General features: G+C 39.4%; 5 protein-coding genes across 7 annotated transcripts; 3 read left to right on the top strand and 2 right to left on the bottom strand.

Annotated features, from left to right (window-relative positions):
• Positions 1-214: 214 nt before the first annotated feature.
• Positions 215-2869, top strand: LOC116006797 (IAA-amino acid hydrolase ILR1-like 3). Its single transcript, XM_031247286.1, has 5 exons — positions 215-676; positions 1307-1432; positions 1558-1872; positions 2116-2244; positions 2345-2869. Exons 1-5 carry the CDS (start codon positions 230-232, stop codon positions 2717-2719), a joined length of 1392 nt encoding a protein of 463 aa, XP_031103146.1. The 5' UTR covers positions 215-229; the 3' UTR covers positions 2720-2869.
• On the bottom strand, positions 2250-5434 carry LOC116006798 (UPF0496 protein At3g19330-like). 3 transcript variants are annotated; one of them, XM_031247288.1, is made up of 5 exons: positions 5088-5434; positions 4120-4203; positions 3461-4032; positions 2985-3310; positions 2250-2784 (listed from the first exon to the last, which is right to left on the bottom strand). In XM_031247288.1, exons 2-4 carry the CDS (start codon positions 4190-4192, stop codon positions 2987-2989), a joined length of 969 nt encoding a protein of 322 aa, XP_031103148.1. In that variant the 5' UTR covers positions 4193-4203; positions 5088-5434; the 3' UTR covers positions 2250-2784; positions 2985-2986. The 3 variants fall into 3 exon arrangements, with proteins under 3 accessions (XP_031103148.1, XP_031103147.1, XP_031103149.1); XM_031247287.1 differs by having other exon boundaries at positions 2985-4032; XM_031247289.1 differs by lacking the exon at positions 2985-3310.
• Positions 5435-6560: 1126 nt separating this feature from the next.
• On the top strand, positions 6561-9695 carry LOC116006759 (uncharacterized protein At5g41620-like; the record flags this gene model as incomplete). The annotated part of the gene is made up of 3 exons (XM_031247245.1): positions 6561-7518; positions 8540-8662; positions 8814-9695. Coding segments are annotated over exons 1-3 (1410 nt in total), but the record flags the coding sequence as incomplete, so codon positions are not given.
• A 42-nt stretch (positions 9696-9737) lies between these two features.
• Positions 9738-13092, top strand: LOC116007217 (uncharacterized protein At5g41620-like). Its single transcript, XM_031247829.1, has 3 exons — positions 9738-10234; positions 11256-11378; positions 11530-13092. Exons 1-3 carry the CDS (start codon positions 9830-9832, stop codon positions 12916-12918), a joined length of 1917 nt encoding a protein of 638 aa, XP_031103689.1. The 5' UTR covers positions 9738-9829; the 3' UTR covers positions 12919-13092.
• A 158-nt stretch (positions 13093-13250) lies between these two features.
• Positions 13251-16965, bottom strand: LOC116007095 (calcium homeostasis endoplasmic reticulum protein). The gene is made up of 4 exons (XM_031247682.1): positions 16782-16965; positions 14906-15963; positions 14453-14736; positions 13251-14197 (listed from the first exon to the last, which is right to left on the bottom strand). Exons 2-4 carry the CDS (start codon positions 15901-15903, stop codon positions 13473-13475), a joined length of 2007 nt encoding a protein of 668 aa, XP_031103542.1. The 5' UTR covers positions 15904-15963; positions 16782-16965; the 3' UTR covers positions 13251-13472.
• Positions 16966-20525: the final 3560 nt, after the last annotated feature.

The following is a 20525-nucleotide window of genomic DNA, read 5'->3' as shown; positions in this document are numbered from 1 at the left end:
TACAAAAGTTTAGTTAAAATGTAATATGATGAGAAGTTGGATTACCAATCTCATTGTGAGACGATCTTGCACAAAACTACAATAAAAACATTTCCTTGAGTTTTGTTAAGATTGGATTGAGATGTTATGAATTTGATTAGGGATTGGAATTTTAAAATTCTTTTTGAGAACGGAATTTTAAAATTCTAATTGTGGGAAACAAACAATTGCAGAAGATGACAAAGAAACCATGGCAGGCCGGTATATGGCCCAAACTCAACAACAACAAAGCAAAAATCAAGGAACAATATCGCTGCGAGCTGCCATGAAAGCTTCCGCGAGTTTCAGGTGCGTATGGTTCGCCCTAATCGTGGCGATATCCAGTCCGTGGCATTGCTGCTCTCTGCAAACTCGATTGGGATCGGAGACTGTGTCGCAGCTGAGTCGGGATCTCTTGGACTCGGCCAGGGATCCCGAGTTCTTCGATTGGCTGAAACGGGTCCGGAGGGCTCTCCATGAGTACCCGGAGCTGGGGTTCGAAGAGCACCGCACGAGTCAACTCATCAGAAACGAGCTTGACTCGCTGGGAATCGGGTATTCCTGGCCGGTTGCCAAGACTGGGGTGGTGGCTGCTATTGGCTCCGGGAATCAACCTTGGTTTGGCTTGAGAGCTGATATGGATGCTCTCCCAATTCAGGTAATTTTTTTATTTTTTATTTTTCACTTCTGATTAATTGAAATTCTTGTAATTTTCTCTCAAAAATGATGTTTTAGACAGTGGGTTTGAATGTTTATGTAGATGAGATAGTTTTTAGTTGACTTTGATTTACCTAATTACATGAGTAAACTGGAATTCATTCACCTGCATAGGGCTCATCTACTGACTTTAGCTTTAAATGCTGAGTTTAATGATAGAGTGATTGAAATTGTAGTTCTTTTTTTGGTGATTGAGAGAAACTGTAACCACTATTCAAAGGTATGCACGTTAAACTTGTCTTGTTGTCTTAGCTAGCAAAGGACTACAAGAGATAAACTAGCTTAGGTTGTGCATAGCTAATCAACCCAAACTCTATCTTGTGACCCTAGCTAGCAAAAGACTACAAGGAGGTAAACCAGCTTAGGTTGTCCATAGCTAATCAACCCAAACTAAGAAAGACAATAGGCCGCCAGTACGGGAAGTCGAACTTGTAACATTGTGGTTACAAAGTTAACAGTCTGACCAACTTGATTGGGATTGCATCTTGAAATTGTAGTTCTAAAATTGTTTGTGGTAGGGGAAAGAGTTTTCATCTTCCTATGTTTTTGACAAAGGCAATATTTTTCAAAGGAATTGGTTGAGTGGGAGCATAAGAGCAAGATTAATGGCAAAATGCATGCTTGTGGTCATGATGCTCATGTCACCATGCTGCTTGGAGCAGCTAGATTGCTTCAGAACAGGAAGGAGAGCTTGAAGGTATGGCAATTGAGAGGGCAAGAATCTAATTGCAGACTGTTTAAAGTTCAAGTTTTTTTTTTTAACTACCATAATCGAGTAAAATTTTAGCTGCATTTGTATAATCCCCCCTCCCTAAATTGAAGGGCACTGTTAAGCTTGTCTTCCAACCTGCTGAAGAAGGCATGGGTGGCGCGTACCATATGATAAAGGAAGGAGCCCTCGATGATATTCAATCCATGTTTGGGATGCATGTTTGGCCAGGTATGTCTGTTGGTACAATTGCTTCAAAACCAGGGCCATTGCTTGCTGGATCAAACAGGTTTTCGGCTGTAATACAAGGCAAAGGCGGGCACGCTGCAGCCCCACATAAAACCCGAGACCCTGTTCTTGCTCTATCTATGGCTATTCTTGCTCTCCAACAGCTTGTTTCTCGAGAAACTGATCCTCTTGAGGCCAGGGTATTTTATCCTTTCCATATGCAGTATTTAGTTAATAGTGATAGTGTTATACCATACATACATTCTGTATCTAATGGAAAAGGACTGATGGGTGTTATTCTCACATTATGGTTTATGAACATTTGAGTTTCCATTAACAATTTTAGTCCTTTAGAGTTTTTAGCCATTCTCCTCCAGTTTTGGTGAAATTTTGTGTTAGACTTGCTGAACATTAACCACAAAGCATTCTTTTATGCTGCACAGGTCGTTTCAATTGGATACATTGAGGCTGGTCAAGCCGCGAATGTGATACCAGATCAAGTAAATTTTGGTGGAACTTTTCGCTTCTTGACTTCTGAAGGTTCATCGTATCTTCAGCAAAGAATCAAAGAGGTAACTTTTTTTGAGTTTTTGCATTTTATCTTTGTGACCATAAAGATGTCAACCAGTTGGTTTGTATGAATGACACTGGAGATGCTTACAATACATACAGATCATCGAGACTCAAGCAGCTGTTCACCAATGCACTGCAACGGTTACTTTCTTGGAGGGTGACCGGACGCCCTACCCACCAACAGTTAACGATCAAGCAATGTATGAACACGCCAAGAAAGTTGGAGAAACCCTGCTCGGTGAGGAACACGTGGAGCTTGCCCAGATCACCATGGGCGCAGAGGACTTCAGCTTCTATGCACAAAGAATGAAAGCTGCGTTCTTTTTTATTGGTGTAAGCAATGAGACGATGAAGCCTATGAAAGAGATACACAATCCTCGCTTCACCATTGATGAACGCGTTCTACCCATAGGAGCAGCTCTTCACGCTGCAGTTGCAATTACGTACATGGATGGCCAAGTTGAGGAACAATAGAGGTTTTCTGGATACGCGCTCGATCCTTAATGTATTCATACACTGCAGAAATCAGTTTGTGTATTCTGAAAGCCCAGAATTACAAGTTAGGATGTGAACGTACAAAATCATGAATAACAACATTTCATTACACCACATATATTCTCAGAATCTATTGTTTCAATGTCACATATATGATCCCATCACTGGGAAAGAATAACTGTTCAGTGTCATCTTTCAACATCAGAATGTCAGGGCTAAACAAACTATCTGGAGAACGACTTACTGTTAAATGTGAAGATGGAAATAAGAAAGGAGGAGAGATCTGGCGCGGTTAATAGCAGCGAAACAAAGGCACAGATGTTCCTCGAGACCTGTCAGCTGGTCGAGGAAATTGTTATGTTTTTTTTGCAGTTGCAATATGACCTCCTGGATGGGATAATTGTCCTGGACTCTTTCAAGGCCAAACCGGATAAGGCGCTTGTAGTCCTCCACAGAATTATGTAAACGAGCGACCAGGCAATCAATGGTTTCTAGGTGACTGTGAAGGACAAAAATCCCCCTCGTTGCATCATCAAGTTGCACTAGATGGACCCGTTCTTCCTTGGTCATCTTGGAAGTAAAAAGAAGCGGGCATAGGGGAGCGGCAACCAAGGCAACGAGAGCGTGAGTAGCTATGACAATTGCAGATACGACCACTCCAAAAGTAGTTATAGTTAAACATATGGCAGCACCTTTGGTGCCACGACGAAGAAGTTGTACCTTTGATCGTGACTTTTGAAGACGAATGTCGAGCTGTTGCTTGAGCTGAGAGAAGCAGCCGTGCATATCAACGAAGCTGTAGGAGTCGGGGCCTGGGAAGGGATTGTCTAGTTTGTCAAATTGAACAAAGGCATCAAACGCCCAATCACATTGGGCCTGGGATAAGGAATTGGTAGCCGTTTCAAAATCTATGGGAAATATATCAATAAGTTTATGAAGGGGGGAATATATTTGGCGAGCCCGGTGGATGCATTGAATAAGGCTCAGACAGGACTGAGTAGTATGCTCACTATGGTTAAAGTAGTTAATGACAAGTTGGCTAAGGTTGTCAGGTCTAACACGAGAAAACGCTTCTTCAACACATTCACGACTCGGTTTAAGGACTTCTTCTACTTGCAGTGGCTCATCATGGAAATTAACAACTTCATCCTGATCAGAGGGGACTTCATAGTGAATCTTGGACCATATCTCACAACAGGACGAGGTTTGAATAGCAAGGTTATATTCTCGAGTGAGGTCAACAGAAGGAGTGGTTTGGTCACTCGACCTTGGCGTGTTTGCCACAGAAATCCCTGCAGTTTATTAACGAAATATGAGTAACATTTCGGGATTAGCAAAACTGCAAAAAATAAGACGGGATATGAGTTCACGAAACCTACCATCCACGGTTGATTGTGAAAATTGGGTATTTGTCGTTGTTGTAGATGATGACGGCCTGAGACAGGGCAGCATTTGGTCTTGCCCTATGATTCAAGTACAAATGGAGATCATTAGTAATTAGTTCATATTGAACTGTAAAATTTACAGAAATTCAAGTCATAGAGGTTGCTGATTGTAAAGAAATCGACAAATATCCGAATTCTGAATGCAAGGAACTTCAAGATTGCTCATCTGAACAATCAAATTGATCAAATGCCACAGTTTAGGAAGCAAAAACAAATAAAATTCCAACAGAAACAAGTAGTTATGATCATGAGTTGCAGTTTATGATTGTAGACAGTGAATAATCCATAATCAACTGCAGCCATGGATAAAAGTTGCAACTTACCAAACATGTAAAAAGTAGAGTACCTTTAAACAATACTATAATCAGGTTAAACAATCTCTGCAGAAACAGCCTTCATTGACAAGAAAGCCAAACATAACCAATCAGACATGAACTCAGTTTTATTCCTTCAGGCTCAGACATGGGAAAAAACGAAAACAAAAGGTTGTAACTTTCTCCTCACTCCAAGAAACACATTACATATTTACATGGGCAACCTAATTATCTAAGCCAAGTTATAGTTTTTGGCTTACTAACCAAAAACAGTTTTAAGTTTGACTTTTGTGCGAGTTACAGACAATCTAAACTGATTTATATGGTCTTTTGCTAATAAGGCTAGTTAGTGATGAGTAATGACTAAGGTCACAAGACAGAATTCAAACGTGAACCAGAGTTACCAAAAAAACAGAAAAAAACATTACATCAACAAAAGAAACCTAAAAACAATCCTCTTTTTCCATTTCCCAATACCGAAATGAAGCTAAAAAAAAATTGGAACTTTTTTAGCAAAGACTGGGACTTTCACAGTTTCACCACAACCCATCACAAATATAGACAAGAGAACTCAAAGATTGATCTTACCCAGCAAAAACGGAGAGAAAATGATGGAACCCAGAAAGCCAAACGGGTAAGAAATTGTTTGACAGCAGGAGTTGTCTACTTAGGACGGGCTTTGCTGCAGAACTGTCGGGAGTTAACATAGGCTTGTCGGAGAACAACAGGGTAAGCGGCGGCAGAAATGGAAGATTAAAATCTTCCCTGCTGCACTCCCTTCGATTGGAGGAGGAACAGTAATGACTTCGCTTTTTGTGGGAATGCTGGGAAAAGGGAGCGAGGTTTCTTGTCAATTCACTCAATTGTCCGTGTGGATTTTGGCGGAATATCAAGAGAAAAGGGAATGGGAGAAGAAACATTTAAATGGAGTTGAGCTTTCATTAATAACTTACTTATGTAATCTAGTTTAAAGTTTTTAATCCATAATTAAGATTATGTTTTAAGAGTATATTCGAATCTGATTGTATTACGAGTATTTTTTATTTTTTATAACAATCTGAATGTATTATATGAATCTAGGGTTTTATGTAATTTTTCCCTTTTCGATAAAAAATTATTATGTTTATGCCTTTGTAATTTTTCTCTTTTTCTCTTTTCCATGCTAAATTAAAGATATTGGACAATTTTTCAAACTTCTGCCTCCTCCATCAAGCAATATTAAACAAATCGTATAATCCAAGATTTCTTTAAGTCATGAAATAAGTCTCCATTACTAACCTGATTAACATCATTTAAGTCCTAATAATGAGACGTGTGGGTCTCACATATTTATTGAGAACATAACAAAATATTGACTTTGTTTTCAAAAAAAAAAAAAAAACAAACAAAATATTGACTTTCTTATTTCTTAGACAATATTTATCATTGCACTTATCATAATTATAAAGGTAGACCCGGTGTGGCAGTGTCCCGGTTAACACTCTCACATGAATGATGGGAGTGGACTTGAGCATCAGTTAAGTCAAATGTTGACTTTTTGTGCTTAAAATTATAAATGTAGACCCTACTCTATCAACATACTGTGATTTATTATATATTATATTAACGCCGTATCTCTATAATTTCAAGTTACTTTTAAAATATAATATAATAATTCCTCATTTCTGTTTTTGAGACAAATATGATCTTACTCGCTTTGATATTTCTGTTTTTGGGACAAATATGATCTTACTCGCTTTGATATGATCAATGCTTTTTGATAGATTGACATTGATCAATGCAGTTTGGTAGATTAACATTCCTTCGCTGCCCTTATGACAATTGTTACTTTTAGATAAAATTGCTAGTCAGTTGTAGACTTGTAGATAAGAAGAGTAAAAATTTTGGTCCCGTTACAATAAAAAAATATCACTTTTTAACAATATATTATTGTATATGTCTCTATACTTGATATCTTAATCTAAAATATTCAGCTTCAACTAAATAAATATTTTCATCATGATGATTGGATTTAAAATGTAATCAACATGGAACTCTAAACTGATGAAATGTTGAATCAAAGTTCATGGATGAGTTTGATCACAGCATAATTTGGCACAAGCAAGAAGACGACGCAGAGAGATAGAGAGTAAAGTAAAATGAGCAGAAAATATGGGAAAAAACATTCCCTTCTCCAACGTAGTAGCCTTCACCTGCCAGCAATGATTTCGATTGCACATTCTTTTAGCCTTCTCACATGCAAAAATGAATTTATCCACCGTATTCTTCCCTGCACTGCACATGGATACGCCATTAAAGTCCTCCTCCTACTACTACTAGTGTAGTCAAACCTCCTTTTCTGCTTTCCCTTCTCAATTTCAAGGCAGCATTTTTGAATACCCAGACATTTTCTTGATCCCATATCTGGGAAAATCCAGCAAAAAGATTTGATTTTTATTCACTCCCAGAGTTTTTCATGATCCGGATTCTTCTTCAGTGAAAGAAAGATTGTTTTTTTTTTTTTTTTTTTGTTTTGCGAAAATCCAGCAAAAAAATTTGATTTTTATTCACGCCCAGAGTTTTTCTTGATTTGGGGTCTCTTCAGTGAAAGAAAGTTTGGTTTTTTTTTTTGCAAATGCAAAGGGTGGGGGTTGAGGGATTGGTACCCAAAGTCCGGAAAAGGGGCTGCTCGTCGCCGTCTTCTGCGTCGTCGATAGTTCATAGCTACAGATTCAAGCGGGCCATTGTGGTGGGGAAGGGCAGGCACGGGCTGGGAAGGTCCAGATCTAACACGCCCGTGCCGACCTGGAGAACGACGCCGTTTCTGAGAGGCGGCGGCGAGTCTCCGAGGACATTGCGGCCTGTCTCGGCGCGGAAGCTGGCGGCGACTCTCTGGGAGATGAATGAAGTGCCGTCGCCGGCGCCGGAGGGGATGGAGGAGGTGGAAGTGAGGGGAAACAAGAAGACGGTGATGAAGAAGGAGAAAATGAGGTCTGCTTCTTCCCATTTGTGCGATCCATCTCACAGCCCAGTCTCTGAGGTGTGCAGTTCCTTCATCCTCATTATTTTTCATGATTTTTGTCTGTAAATAATCAACAGAAGGAGATGATGTTTATGTTAGATCTAAACATAACCTAATGATATTGAATAATCTACGAGAAACCTAACCTCGCTGAAGTGGAAGCAGTATTGATCTCCAGCCATAGTTGTTAACTTGTTATCTTGTTGTGTTGCCTCTTGATCGGTTGATCGTTAGCCATTTTTGTCTCATACTCGACTCAGACAGATGGCTTATTCAGTATGCGTACAGTGAACTGAATGTGCTATATCATGAATATCCTGGACCCCATCAATCCAAGTTTATAAATTATTTAGTCTAACCAAACTGTTTAGTAAGCTTAGTCAACTTGCACTACTTCATTAAAGCCCTAATATATATAATATATATTATTAGGAAAAATCTTACAGTTTATGTTTCTGAAGCTTGACAATCTTAACTGAAATTTTTATTGATTATAACCTTGAGTTCATCCTCATTATTTTGATGATTTTTTTTGTCTGTAAGCTAGTTCAGGAATGGTACATATTCACTTGTTTGAGATTTGACAAAACTGGTTTTTTATTGATTATATGTAAGCTTGAGTTGATGAGTTGATCCTCATTATTTCGATGGTTTTTGTATGTAATCTAATTCAGATTCGGCTATGGAGTGGTATAAATAGCAGATGATGTTATAGACAGCAAAAATGGCACATATTCACTTGTTGAGATTTGACAAAACTGAATTTTTATTGATGATATGTAAGCTTGAGTTCGTCCTCGTTATTTCGATGATTTTTGTTTGTAATCTAATTCAGATTTGGCTATGGAGTAGTATAAACAGCAGGTGATGTTTTACATGTTTAGGTTTGCATCTTAAAGACAGCAAAAATGACAATCTTAACTGCAACTTTTATTGATTATGAGCTTGAGTTAGGTACTTACTTAGGTTGCCCTTTGACACTTTCGTTTATTGTTTTTCGATGATCAAGAACGTTAACGTTAAATCTTTCTTTGAACAGAGGATGGATCGATCTGGAACGGGGAGTTACCAGAAGAGGATGTCGAGTTCTTCCCACAGGTCGAGGACAGCAAACCACAACGTTGGAGTTTTAGATTCATTAAGCAGCGCGAGCCTAGTTGAGGTCACAGCTAACTTCTTTTCGTTTTCTCTTACGTATTCAGGCCTAAACGCATATATGATCATACATTTAGTTCCCAAAATATGTGGCTCGTTGAACATCTGTTTCAAATGGTTTAAAAAGATTATGAGATTTCAGTTACCTCGTTTTGCAGATGGAGACCAGATCCCAAACGAGTGTCTCGGTGGGAGGTGTTAAAAACCGTCTGAAAGATGTTAGCACTGCTCTGACAACGTCGAAGGAGCTTCTAAAAATAATCAACCGGATTTGGGCGCGTTCTGACCCGCCTTCTTCTAGCATGTCTCTTGTCTCGGCTTTACATGCCGAACTTGAAAGGGCGCGCCTGCAGGTAAACCAGCTTATTCAAGAACAGCGTTCAGATCAGAACGAGATCAGTTACCTTATGAAGTGTTTTGCTGAAGAGAAAGCGGCCTGGAAGAGTAAAGAGAAGAAAGCAATTGAGAGCGCGATTGAGTCCATTGCCAATGAACTTGAGGTAGAGAGAAAGCTAAGGCGAAGATCTGAGAGCTTAAACAAGAAACTCGGGAAGGAGCTGTTAGAAACAAAAGCTTCGTTCACGAAGGCAGTGAAAATGCTTGAAAACGAGAAGAGAGCGAGGGAAATAATAGAACAAACGTGTAGTGAATTAGCGGGGGGAAATGGTGAAGATAGAGGCGAGATTGAAGATCTTAATAGGGAATCGGCAAAAATTCATGAAGAGATTAAAAAGGAAAGGGTAATGCTCCAACTAGCTGACAGATTATGCGAGGAAAGAGTTCATATGAAACTCTCAGATGCCAAACATGAGTTCGAGGACAAAAATTCTGCAGTTAACAAGCTGAGGAAACAGCTCGATACATTCCTAGTCACAAAAAGCCCTAAGGTAAAAGGAAACGGCTCTGCAAATTATGACATTGGCAAACAAATTGCTGCATACTTGAATGAAACTCGGTTTAATTCCTATGAGAACGAGGAGAAAGATGATTCCGGGGAGGTAGTGGAGTGTGGCGAAGACTCAGCAGAAAGCGAGCTTCATTCAATNATTTTTTTTTTTTTTTTTTTTTTGTTTTGCGAAAATCCAGCAAAAAAATTTGATTTTTATTCACGCCCAGAGTTTTTCTTGATTTGGGGTCTCTTCAGTGAAAGAAAGTTTGGTTTTTTTTTTTGCAAATGCAAAGGGTGGGGGTTGAGGGATTGGTACCCAAAGTCCGGAAAAGGGGCTGCTCGTCGCCGTCTTCTGCGTCGTCGATAGTTCATAGCTACAGATTCAAGCGGGCCATTGTGGTGGGGAAGGGCAGGCACGGGCTGGGAAGGTCCAGATCTAACACGCCCGTGCCGACCTGGAGAACGACGCCGTTTCTGAGAGGCGGCGGCGAGTCTCCGAGGACATTGCGGCCTGTCTCGGCGCGGAAGCTGGCGGCGACTCTCTGGGAGATGAATGAAGTGCCGTCGCCGGCGCCGGAGGGGATGGAGGAGGTGGAAGTGAGGGGAAACAAGAAGACGGTGATGAAGAAGGAGAAAATGAGGTCTGCTTCTTCCCATTTGTGCGATCCATCTCACAGCCCAGTCTCTGAGGTGTGCAGTTCCTTCATCCTCATTATTTTTCATGATTTTTGTCTGTAAATAATCAACAGAAGGAGATGATGTTTATGTTAGATCTAAACATAACCTAATGATATTGAATAATCTACGAGAAACCTAACCTCGCTGAAGTGGAAGCAGTATTGATCTCCAGCCATAGTTGTTAACTTGTTATCTTGTTGTGTTGCCTCTTGATCGGTTGATCGTTAGCCATTTTTGTCTCATACTCGACTCAGACAGATGGCTTATTCAGTATGCGTACAGTGAACTGAATGTGCTATATCATGAATATCCTGGACCCCATCAATCCAAGTTTATAAATTATTTAGTCTAACCAAACTGTTTAGTAAGCTTAGTCAACTTGCACTACTTCATTAAAGCCCTAATATATATAATATATATTATTAGGAAAAATCTTACAGTTTATGTTTCTGAAGCTTGACAATCTTAACTGAAATTTTTATTGATTATAACCTTGAGTTCATCCTCATTATTTTGATGATTTTTTTTGTCTGTAAGCTAGTTCAGGAATGGTACATATTCACTTGTTTGAGATTTGACAAAACTGGTTTTTTATTGATTATATGTAAGCTTGAGTTGATGAGTTGATCCTCATTATTTCGATGGTTTTTGTATGTAATCTAATTCAGATTCGGCTATGGAGTGGTATAAATAGCAGATGATGTTATAGACAGCAAAAATGGCACATATTCACTTGTTGAGATTTGACAAAACTGAATTTTTATTGATGATATGTAAGCTTGAGTTCGTCCTCGTTATTTCGATGATTTTTGTTTGTAATCTAATTCAGATTTGGCTATGGAGTAGTATAAACAGCAGGTGATGTTTTACATGTTTAGGTTTGCATCTTAAAGACAGCAAAAATGACAATCTTAACTGCAACTTTTATTGATTATGAGCTTGAGTTAGGTACTTACTTAGGTTGCCCTTTGACACTTTCGTTTATTGTTTTTCGATGATCAAGAACGTTAACGTTAAATCTTTCTTTGAACAGAGGATGGATCGATCTGGAACGGGGAGTTACCAGAAGAGGATGTCGAGTTCTTCCCACAGGTCGAGGACAGCAAACCACAACGTTGGAGTTTTAGATTCATTAAGCAGCGCGAGCCTAGTTGAGGTCACAGCTAACTTCTTTTCGTTTTCTCTTACGTATTCAGGCCTAAACGCATATATGATCATACATTTAGTTCCCAAAATATGTGGCTCGTTGAACATCTGTTTCAAATGGTTTAAAAAGATTATGAGATTTCAGTTACCTCGTTTTGCAGATGGAGACCAGATCCCAAACGAGTGTCTCGGTGGGAGGTGTTAAAAACCGTCTGAAAGATGTTAGCACTGCTCTGACAACGTCGAAGGAGCTTCTAAAAATAATCAACCGGATTTGGGCGCGTTCTGACCCGCCTTCTTCTAGCATGTCTCTTGTCTCGGCTTTACATGCCGAACTTGAAAGGGCGCGCCTGCAGGTAAACCAGCTTATTCAAGAACAGCGTTCAGATCAGAACGAGATCAGTTACCTTATGAAGTGTTTTGCTGAAGAGAAAGCGGCCTGGAAGAGTAAAGAGAAGAAAGCAATTGAGAGCGCGATTGAGTCCATTGCCAATGAACTTGAGGTAGAGAGAAAGCTAAGGCGAAGATCTGAGAGCTTAAACAAGAAACTCGGGAAGGAGCTGTTAGAAACAAAAGCTTCGTTCACGAAGGCAGTGAAAATGCTTGAAAACGAGAAGAGAGCGAGGGAAATAATAGAACAAACGTGTAGTGAATTAGCGGGGGGAAATGGTGAAGATAGAGGCGAGATTGAAGATCTTAATAGGGAATCGGCAAAAATTCATGAAGAGATTAAAAAGGAAAGGGTAATGCTCCAACTAGCTGACAGATTATGCGAGGAAAGAGTTCATATGAAACTCTCAGATGCCAAACATGAGTTCGAGGACAAAAATTCTGCAGTTAACAAGCTGAGGAAACAGCTCGATACATTCCTAGTCACAAAAAGCCCTAAGGTAAAAGGAAACGGCTCTGCAAATTATGACATTGGCAAACAAATTGCTGCATACTTGAATGAAACTCGGTTTAATTCCTATGAGAACGAGGAGAAAGATGATTCCGGGGAGGTAGTGGAGTGTGGCGAAGACTCAGCAGAAAGCGAGCTTCATTCAATTGAGTTGAACGTGGACAACACTAACAAGAACGACAAGTGGGCTTATCCGTCTGGCATTGCTCGCGAGTCAAGTAGAGTTTCAGTTGATGAAATCAAGACGAGAAGCTTTGTTTCTGGGCAGGTACCCAGAAGAAGCACTTCGCTTCTGAGGAGCACTTCTGAAGTAATTGACTGGGGAACTCGAGCGGGATATATTCAGAACTCTGAAGAACGATTAGACCCCGAGAGACTCCATGAACTGGGGAAAGTAGGTCAGAAATATGGCTATCTGGAAGAAATACAAAGACTAAAAGCTGTTGCAGGCCTCAGAGACCACGGTACTGGTAGGAAAAGTTCAGGCCGAGATGTGTCTAGTCCATCACGCCATTGGGACCAACTGCGCGATCCTTGTGGTAGCATTTCTGAAAGATCTAGCGTTACTCATGGCGATACTCCAAAGTCGAGGCTGGCAGATTTCAAAGGGGAAGGACAGAGCGCAAGAAGAGCAAAACGACGAGAATGAGCCAGCAGTCAGTCTAATGTAGTTCTTCTGGATTAACATGAACCCAGTTTTGTTGTGAAACATTTGACAAATCCTAGGAAGGAATGATTTACTGCTTTTTACCATCCTTGTATAATATTTCAAGCTGTAACTCTGATTATTATTATGTTTTCTATGAAATATGCTTTTTCTTTCCCTCTGTGATTCTTACAGCCCTTGCAAGATTACATACATGCAACTGCAAAGCTCTGAAATTGCATTGCATGCCAAGAAAACCATAAAAATGAAAACTTTATTATGAATAGAGGGGATTGTAAAGGAATGGTAAAGGAATAATAATATGAAACATCAGATCCTATTCAAGTTGTATAGTTTTCTCACAAGATTTTCATGAAATTATGGGTTCAGAATCACAGGATTAGAATTTAGAAGATGCACAAGTTCAAACTAAATATTCATATGACAAAAGTTAAACACCAGAGTACAAATTAAAAGAAAATTTTGTTTTAATCACATGCCTTTTGTCTCTCTTAGGGACTATATAACTGCAAAACTCAAGTTGTTAACACATCTCACTACCTAGTTGAAGGAGCTCTTGCACTCATTGATGTATGATAATTGGTGCTTCTTTGTTTCCGGTAAGAACTGTAAACATCGTCATATTGACTGGCCTCATTTGGATTGGCACTGGCACCGAGTCCCAGTCGTCCTGAGCTATTTGGTTCGGGATCTGCACTTCCATCGGAATCCTGGAGGTTAGGTGGGGGAGGGATGCAAGCCCCGCCTTTTCGGATGGGAGGCTCTCGCTCTCTCTCATAATCATCATATTCATCGGGTGAATCAGCTGGTTTCATGGGTCCTTCTGATGGGTTAACCTCACCAATCTCCCTAAAGAATTTTGATACTCTTTCAAGAATTTCGGATTGAGAAACAGTAGAGGGCGGTATAACAGTCGGGATATCCAAAGGGCTCAAGGGGGAGTAAGGCACCCCACTGCCTATCTGCATTTTTCTAACCATCCCGGGAATAAGACCGGGTGGAAACAAGGGATACGGAGGCAACTTTTCACCCACACTTGGTGTCAATGCTGGCATCAGATGTGTTGTTTGTGGTAGATTTGACGGTGGAACTGAAGATGGCATAGGCAAAGTCCCGGGAAATGCATGAGGAACTGAAGTAGAGTGAAACTGCTGGGGGGCCATGGAGGGAATATGAGGAACTTGTTTATCTTGATCTGGTAAATTTGGGATCGGACTTTGGCCATCAGGCTTCCACTGTAATACATTTTGGTCTGCTCCTCCTGCACGATCAAGAAATTTTATTTTATTCTCAAAACAATGAGCATGCAATGTGTTAAAATCAATAAGCAACAATTAACAATCTCACTAAAACTTTAATAAAGTTAAAGATAACCTATTACAACAGTCCTAACAAATATTAACTAAATATGAAACTATTGGTAGCAACATGTAAAACAGGCTAAACTATAATTGGGGAAATGCAGAGACACATTAAAATCTTGCAAATTCTACTTAAGATGATCAGGTATGGGTACCTGTAGCAGCAGAGGGATCTGCAGCAAGAGTTGGCAAGTCACGTTGAGGACCTCCAAAAGAATTTGCAGGGAGCCCACCAATCATCTCATTTTCAAATACACGAATTGTGTCTTGATCAAAAACTTCCTTGGAGCCCCAAAACTGCACAATTTTCTGTAGTCGTGACTGATTTTCTTCCTTATTTTGAGGATTATGGTAAATCCTTGCCAGCATAGAAGCCAAAACAGGTTTAAATGCAAGTGCCTCAGTGTCAAGCTCACGAGGATTAATTCGCCGCTGCAAGCTGTGTATCACAGGAAACACAATTGGAAACATTAACAATCAGATTTCAATATTCCCTCATGCTAGGTATCTTCGAATGCAACATCAAACTTTTTTTTTTTTTTTGGAAGGAAATCATCAAACTATTATTCATCCTGTTTGTTAAGGACCAACACATTTTGAAATTGTACCTGTCAAATAAAATGTCATTGGCAAGGTAAATAATATGCAGTTGCCTTTCAGAATCATCCAGAGAAAACACTCTATCTCTAAGAGCCTCGGCCAAAGCAGGTATAAATGGAGACCTCTGCATGAACCAATTCTTGGCCCCTTTAATTGACTCTTTTGTACCAGTAAGACTGTTGAGGACAGTATTTAACTCCATGTCAACATCAGGAGGAAGAGGTCTAGAATGACTTTTGAAAGACCTATATGAATTATCATAATCAGGACGGCCAAAAGACTGAGGGTGCTGCTGATCATAGAAGGGTTGGAAAGGAGGTTGATGTAAATGAGGCGGGCCCAACACTGGTGCTGAAGCCCCACCAGCAGGGGAAGCATTATACTGTGGAGCAGTTAATGGAGGACTCAACATAGGATTTGGAGGGTGCACCATTTGCATAGAAGAGGATGGGAAAGGAGAATTGAAAGGGCCTCCAGCTGGTCGTGTAGCCATCCAATGCTTGTAGCGGTAGTAATAATGGCCTTCACCACCAAATAGGAAGCTATAACCTGGATTGTCTTGCTGCTTTTCACGGATCATGGCTTCAAACTCAGGACCATTCTTGACAGCATACTCAATCACTTTATCGATGCGCTTTACAAGTTCGGGATCAGAAGGTGGAGGAGCAGGAGGTGGTGGAGAGTCATAAGGGCCCTGAAAGGGTGATGGAGCAAGGTGAGGAGGCATGTGTGGTGGAAAAGCTGGGGGAGGATGCTGCTGCTGTTGCTGTAGGTGAAGCAGGTGAGGAGGAGGTGGAGCATGAGGATGAATCTGTGATGGGCGAGGGTAAGGGAACTGTTGAAGAGAAGATTGCGGAGGTAAAAATGGAGGGCCATGACCTGATGGAGGAAATTGTTGATGCTGTGGGTGAAAACCAAACTGTTGCTGCTGTTGCATATTAGCCGCTTGGTGCTGTTGTTGGGCAAATGCCATAGCAGCTGCATAATCATGAGGAGGTCGATCCATCGGCTCTCAGAAAAAATAATAGCACATCTACAAAAATAAGCTACGCAAGCCCTCCGACACCTATTCAAATAACAGACAACAATAATCAAACAAACTTCATTTGGCCATAGCAGATAAGCAAGCAACACAAGAAAAAATGCAGCAAAAATAAGAAGGAAATTGATTTTTAATTCTACAAAAAGAAAAAGATTTCAAATAATTCTATGGGATTTTTTCCCCTTTTGCTGGAAAGTGATGGATAAACTAGATGATATCCAGCTGCACCCAATTAAAATTAGGCTAGCAACAACTGAGGCTGGATCTATTAACTTCCATCTTCATTGATTACTTTTTTAGGTCTCATCGCCTCATCTTTTCAGCAAAATTTTCTATGATTTCGGGTTAAATAACACTTAAATGAACAGAACCATACATATGACAAAATCATGACATTATCTTATTATAATGGCATTCATCATCCATGTTTATCCTTCCCCTCAAAATGTGAGATTAAAAGAAATAATCCTAACACAAACAATGCATTCTGCTCTGTGACCACCATATTCATTATATAATAACAATATTAAATTACTAAAATCTGAAGCCCCCCTCCTAGCTCAAACGCGATTCCTTCACCTCAATCTAGTTTACTCATAACTAAAATGCCATCATCCATTATTCGGGGAAGGAAAATTTTCAGAACTTCAGCTCATGGCAGGTAATTGACCACTACTCCGAATACCAAAAATCTCTAACCCTAAACTTAAGCAGAAAGATAACTACAAAAAAATTCTTAAAGAAATGAGCTCGAATACAGCTAATTAATATACTAACATGATAAACTCCTAAGTAAAAATCTGAAGAAAAAAAAAAAGATGCAAAATTGATATTGTCGTTACCTTTGCTAGAACGGGGTTGAAGGCTCGCTGCTCCCAGAGGGAAGAACGGCAAAGGAATGCAGAGAGGGAGATGAGAGGTGGCGATGAACGGCGGAGGTACCGCCTCTCCGGCGGTGGCGGATTCGATTGTTTCCTAATTAGATTGGGGTTTCCGATGGGGAGTAGAATGCTTACTGCTTAGAAGTTAGAACCTTGATGGGAGCCCGAATTTAGTTTGGGTAACCCACGTAACAACCCGTTTGAAGATGCAAATTGTGGGCCGACTAATTCGTTGTTGGAGGCCCACTATTCCTTTGTGGAAGTTTAATCCAACTAGAAAGATGGGCCTCCACAATCTCTACAACATGCCAATGTGTCATATATGTCAATTGTTATACCATGGACCAGGTTCATATTGCATTGTGAAACCTGATACAAAAATTATGTACCTTTTGTTAACGCATTCTGCACCTTGTTAACAGTTTTTGTACATGTAAACAAATAACTTGATAATTGTTGTCAAGAACCTTGTTGTCAAGTGGCATGTAGTAACTTGATAATTGTTGTCAAGAACCTTGTTGTCAAGTGGCATGTAGTGACTTTTTCAGTGTCAACTATAGATGCAGACTCTAAAGGTTATTTTTGGATTAAGGTTTACAATGCAAGGTAGATCCTGGTTCAAAGTATAATTTGTCCATATATGTACATTTTGCACGTATCCAGGTGACAATAGAAATATGCAATTACTATATATTCAGGGTGTATGTGCTCAATGCCGTCTTAGTTAAGTCCATTGCACATGATCTTCCTAATGTGATTTACCTCAATCTCCTGTAATAGTGTAAACGATAAGGATCAAATCCAAATACTAATGTTTAGAACTTCTATTTATACTAGAGCCTCCCCACACTAAATAGATATAATCATCAACTATGAATTTTTATGGACACTTCAACCATTGTGATGCAACGACTCATAATGCGTAAGCATTAAATGCTATTAGTGATGGCACCCATACCTAACAAATAGGAGTTTTGAGTTTAGACCACTATTTCATGAGCCTCTCCATGGGGCTCATTAACACGGTAAATGTACAGTTAGGTTGTCTATAAACATAATGCTAGTTATTACCTTGTTGGATGTTTTATCACCCTAATCTCTTTTGTTCTCGTGGACGTATAGCCTGTCAACCGAATCATGCCCTAGCTAGAGTGTGGTGGAGAAAACAACAGGCCATGCCACTAGGTGGAAATTAGGAAACCATACAAGTTGTGGACTTTGAATCCACATTGTGTATTAGGGTCAAGCAGACGCAGGCCGGCATGAAAGAAGCAGCCATCTTCATAATTCTACAACTCCACTACTGTTTTTTCCATTCAAAGTTAGGCCAGTGATGAAGATGACACCTTGATTGAACTGATCCAAAGCCCCTTTTTTGAGATAAATGCCAATTAGGGTCGGTCGGTGACAGATTGGTCCACCGTAGGAATTATAATGTTGACTGAGATACTATACACCATTAAATTAAAAATGTCCAATGTTGTAGACATCTTGACTTTCCTATACCTACTTAATTGATCATCATCATCATCTCCAGTTTCTTAATTTCCTACTTTTAGCTATAGTAAAGCTTAGCCGCTTGTAGCTTTTCTCCTCATCCATGTATAATGTTGACAGGTATGTACTAAGCCACTCTATAGTAAATACGGAGTATCTAACTCAGCATGATACCAATCACTCTAAGTACTGACTTTTTAATTAAAGAATCTTTCTTTCGAAAGACTGAATCCCCAATCCCAGTGGCCCTTCACACCCTAACCCGACAAAGTATTTGGAGGATGTAAATCATGATAATTCAGCTGAATACATAGGCTAAACATTTGTTTACTGCGCACAAGGAGCCCCTCAGTTTGAGAAGTTGCTCCCACACTGTCGCGGGTGAGACTCAACTATGGATCCCTTTAACGCAATGACTAACTGAGCTGCCTATGCGGCCATGTAACAACTTTTAATAAATTAATTATATTTGTTAAAGTATAGTATGAAGAAGGAGTTGTATCATGAACACGTGAAACATCCACGAAAACACTTGTAAGATAATATCTGGGCCAGGGACCATTTGCTTAGAAAAAAATGTCATTGTATATATATATTTTTTCTTAATTAGTTAATAATGACTTAAAAAGGGGGCAATAGAAAATATTTGGCATGTCTGAAACATATGATTGTTGGAATCGTGGGGCTATGCTTATAGCTGGAAATTTACTAATTTCTGACCAAATCGAGGGGCGGTGCCGGTTGGTGGGGCCGCTCAGCCTGCGGCGGTGGCTTGCGGTGGAGGTGGGACACTTTGAATTCTATGTGAATTGATATATATGTGTGCGCGCGTTATTTGCATGTACATATATAGGTTGCTTCATCAAAACTTTGGACAATTTATTAACTTTTTCAGTTTAAGTTGAATTAAGTGAGTAATTGACTTGATAAAAATAACGTGATAAGGTCAAGTTTAACTTTTTCTGTAGAAGTTACTTAATAGCTTATTCAGTTTAAGCATGGATGATTACTGGTTAGGATCACAATGACTAGTTTCACCTAAATCACAATATAATAATATTAGGGCTAGTATTGATTAAAGTTATGCACACAAGACTAGTTTGAAAATTAATCGTGAAGATTAAATGTGATAAAATTTTAATAATTATGCACCAAATATGACAAATTGGTAGTCAATGACAGTAGGAGATGGACGAGACGTACAATAGTGAAGGCGGAATCACATGTGAAAAAAAAATTATTTTGTCTGAGATACATAAAAAGGTATTAGAACTCTTCAAAGCACATAGTACATTTCAAAAACATAAAATACACATGATATTGTAATTTACGAAAATGTAATTTAGAATAATCACAATAGTGGCTTTTCACGATTTTTTAGAGAAACATTACATAGTGGAGGAAAGAGAAGGGTTTGGGTCTTTCTATAGGAGATGTTTTTTGTGAGGCTCGTTATGAAAGAAAATAAGGGAAGGAAAATGCATTAACATGTGCATGGAGCACACAAATCACACCCAGTCAGGCGCGTGCTCTCTCCTAGTTACCATCTCAAAAATCATCCCAAAAATCTGACAATATATTGAGATTGCCCTTATGATAACGTAAAGATTTTTATATTATTAATGTGAAAAAAGGAGGGAAGAATTTTTTTTTTTTTTTTTGGGGATGGGGGGTGGACCCCAAAAATTGTGGAGAAGTCGAGAAGAGGACGCACGCTTGCGATGGAGACATGTGTTGAATTGATGTGTCAAGGACCAGAAGAAGAAAGATGAGACGTGGCTACTAAGCTGCTTGCCTGCTTCTGTATTATTTTAATTAAACCCTTTTTTTTTAATAAAAAAAATCAATTTTAAATTATATTTTATTTTTATCCAAGAAAAAGAAAAAAAAAATCAATGCTGAATTATGCACCCATCTAATCCCTCAATCAGACCAGACACTGTTGTTAAGATCGACAAATGAGGTTTTGTTCACCAGACTTTGTTTTGTCCTTAAACAGCGAATTAAAGAACCATTAATTAGCCAAAGACCTTGTGGTCAAGCGGCATCCGGTGTACACTCCCATGTGGAAGGAAGTGGGTTCGAGCCTCAATGGAATCATTTGTTGACTCTTTGTGTTTAACAGTATGTTGAGAAAGTAGCTATGAACAGATATTACATGTTGTAATCGAGTCAGTAGAACTCAAAAAAAAAAAAAAAAAAAAAAAC

The sequence above is a fragment of the Ipomoea triloba genome, chromosome 15, assembly GCF_003576645.1.
Source record: "Ipomoea triloba cultivar NCNSP0323 chromosome 15, ASM357664v1".
NCBI lineage: Eukaryota > Viridiplantae > Streptophyta > Magnoliopsida > Solanales > Convolvulaceae > Ipomoea > Ipomoea triloba.
Note: the sequence above shows the minus strand (reverse complement) of the source record. Positions and strands in the feature narration are given on the sequence as shown.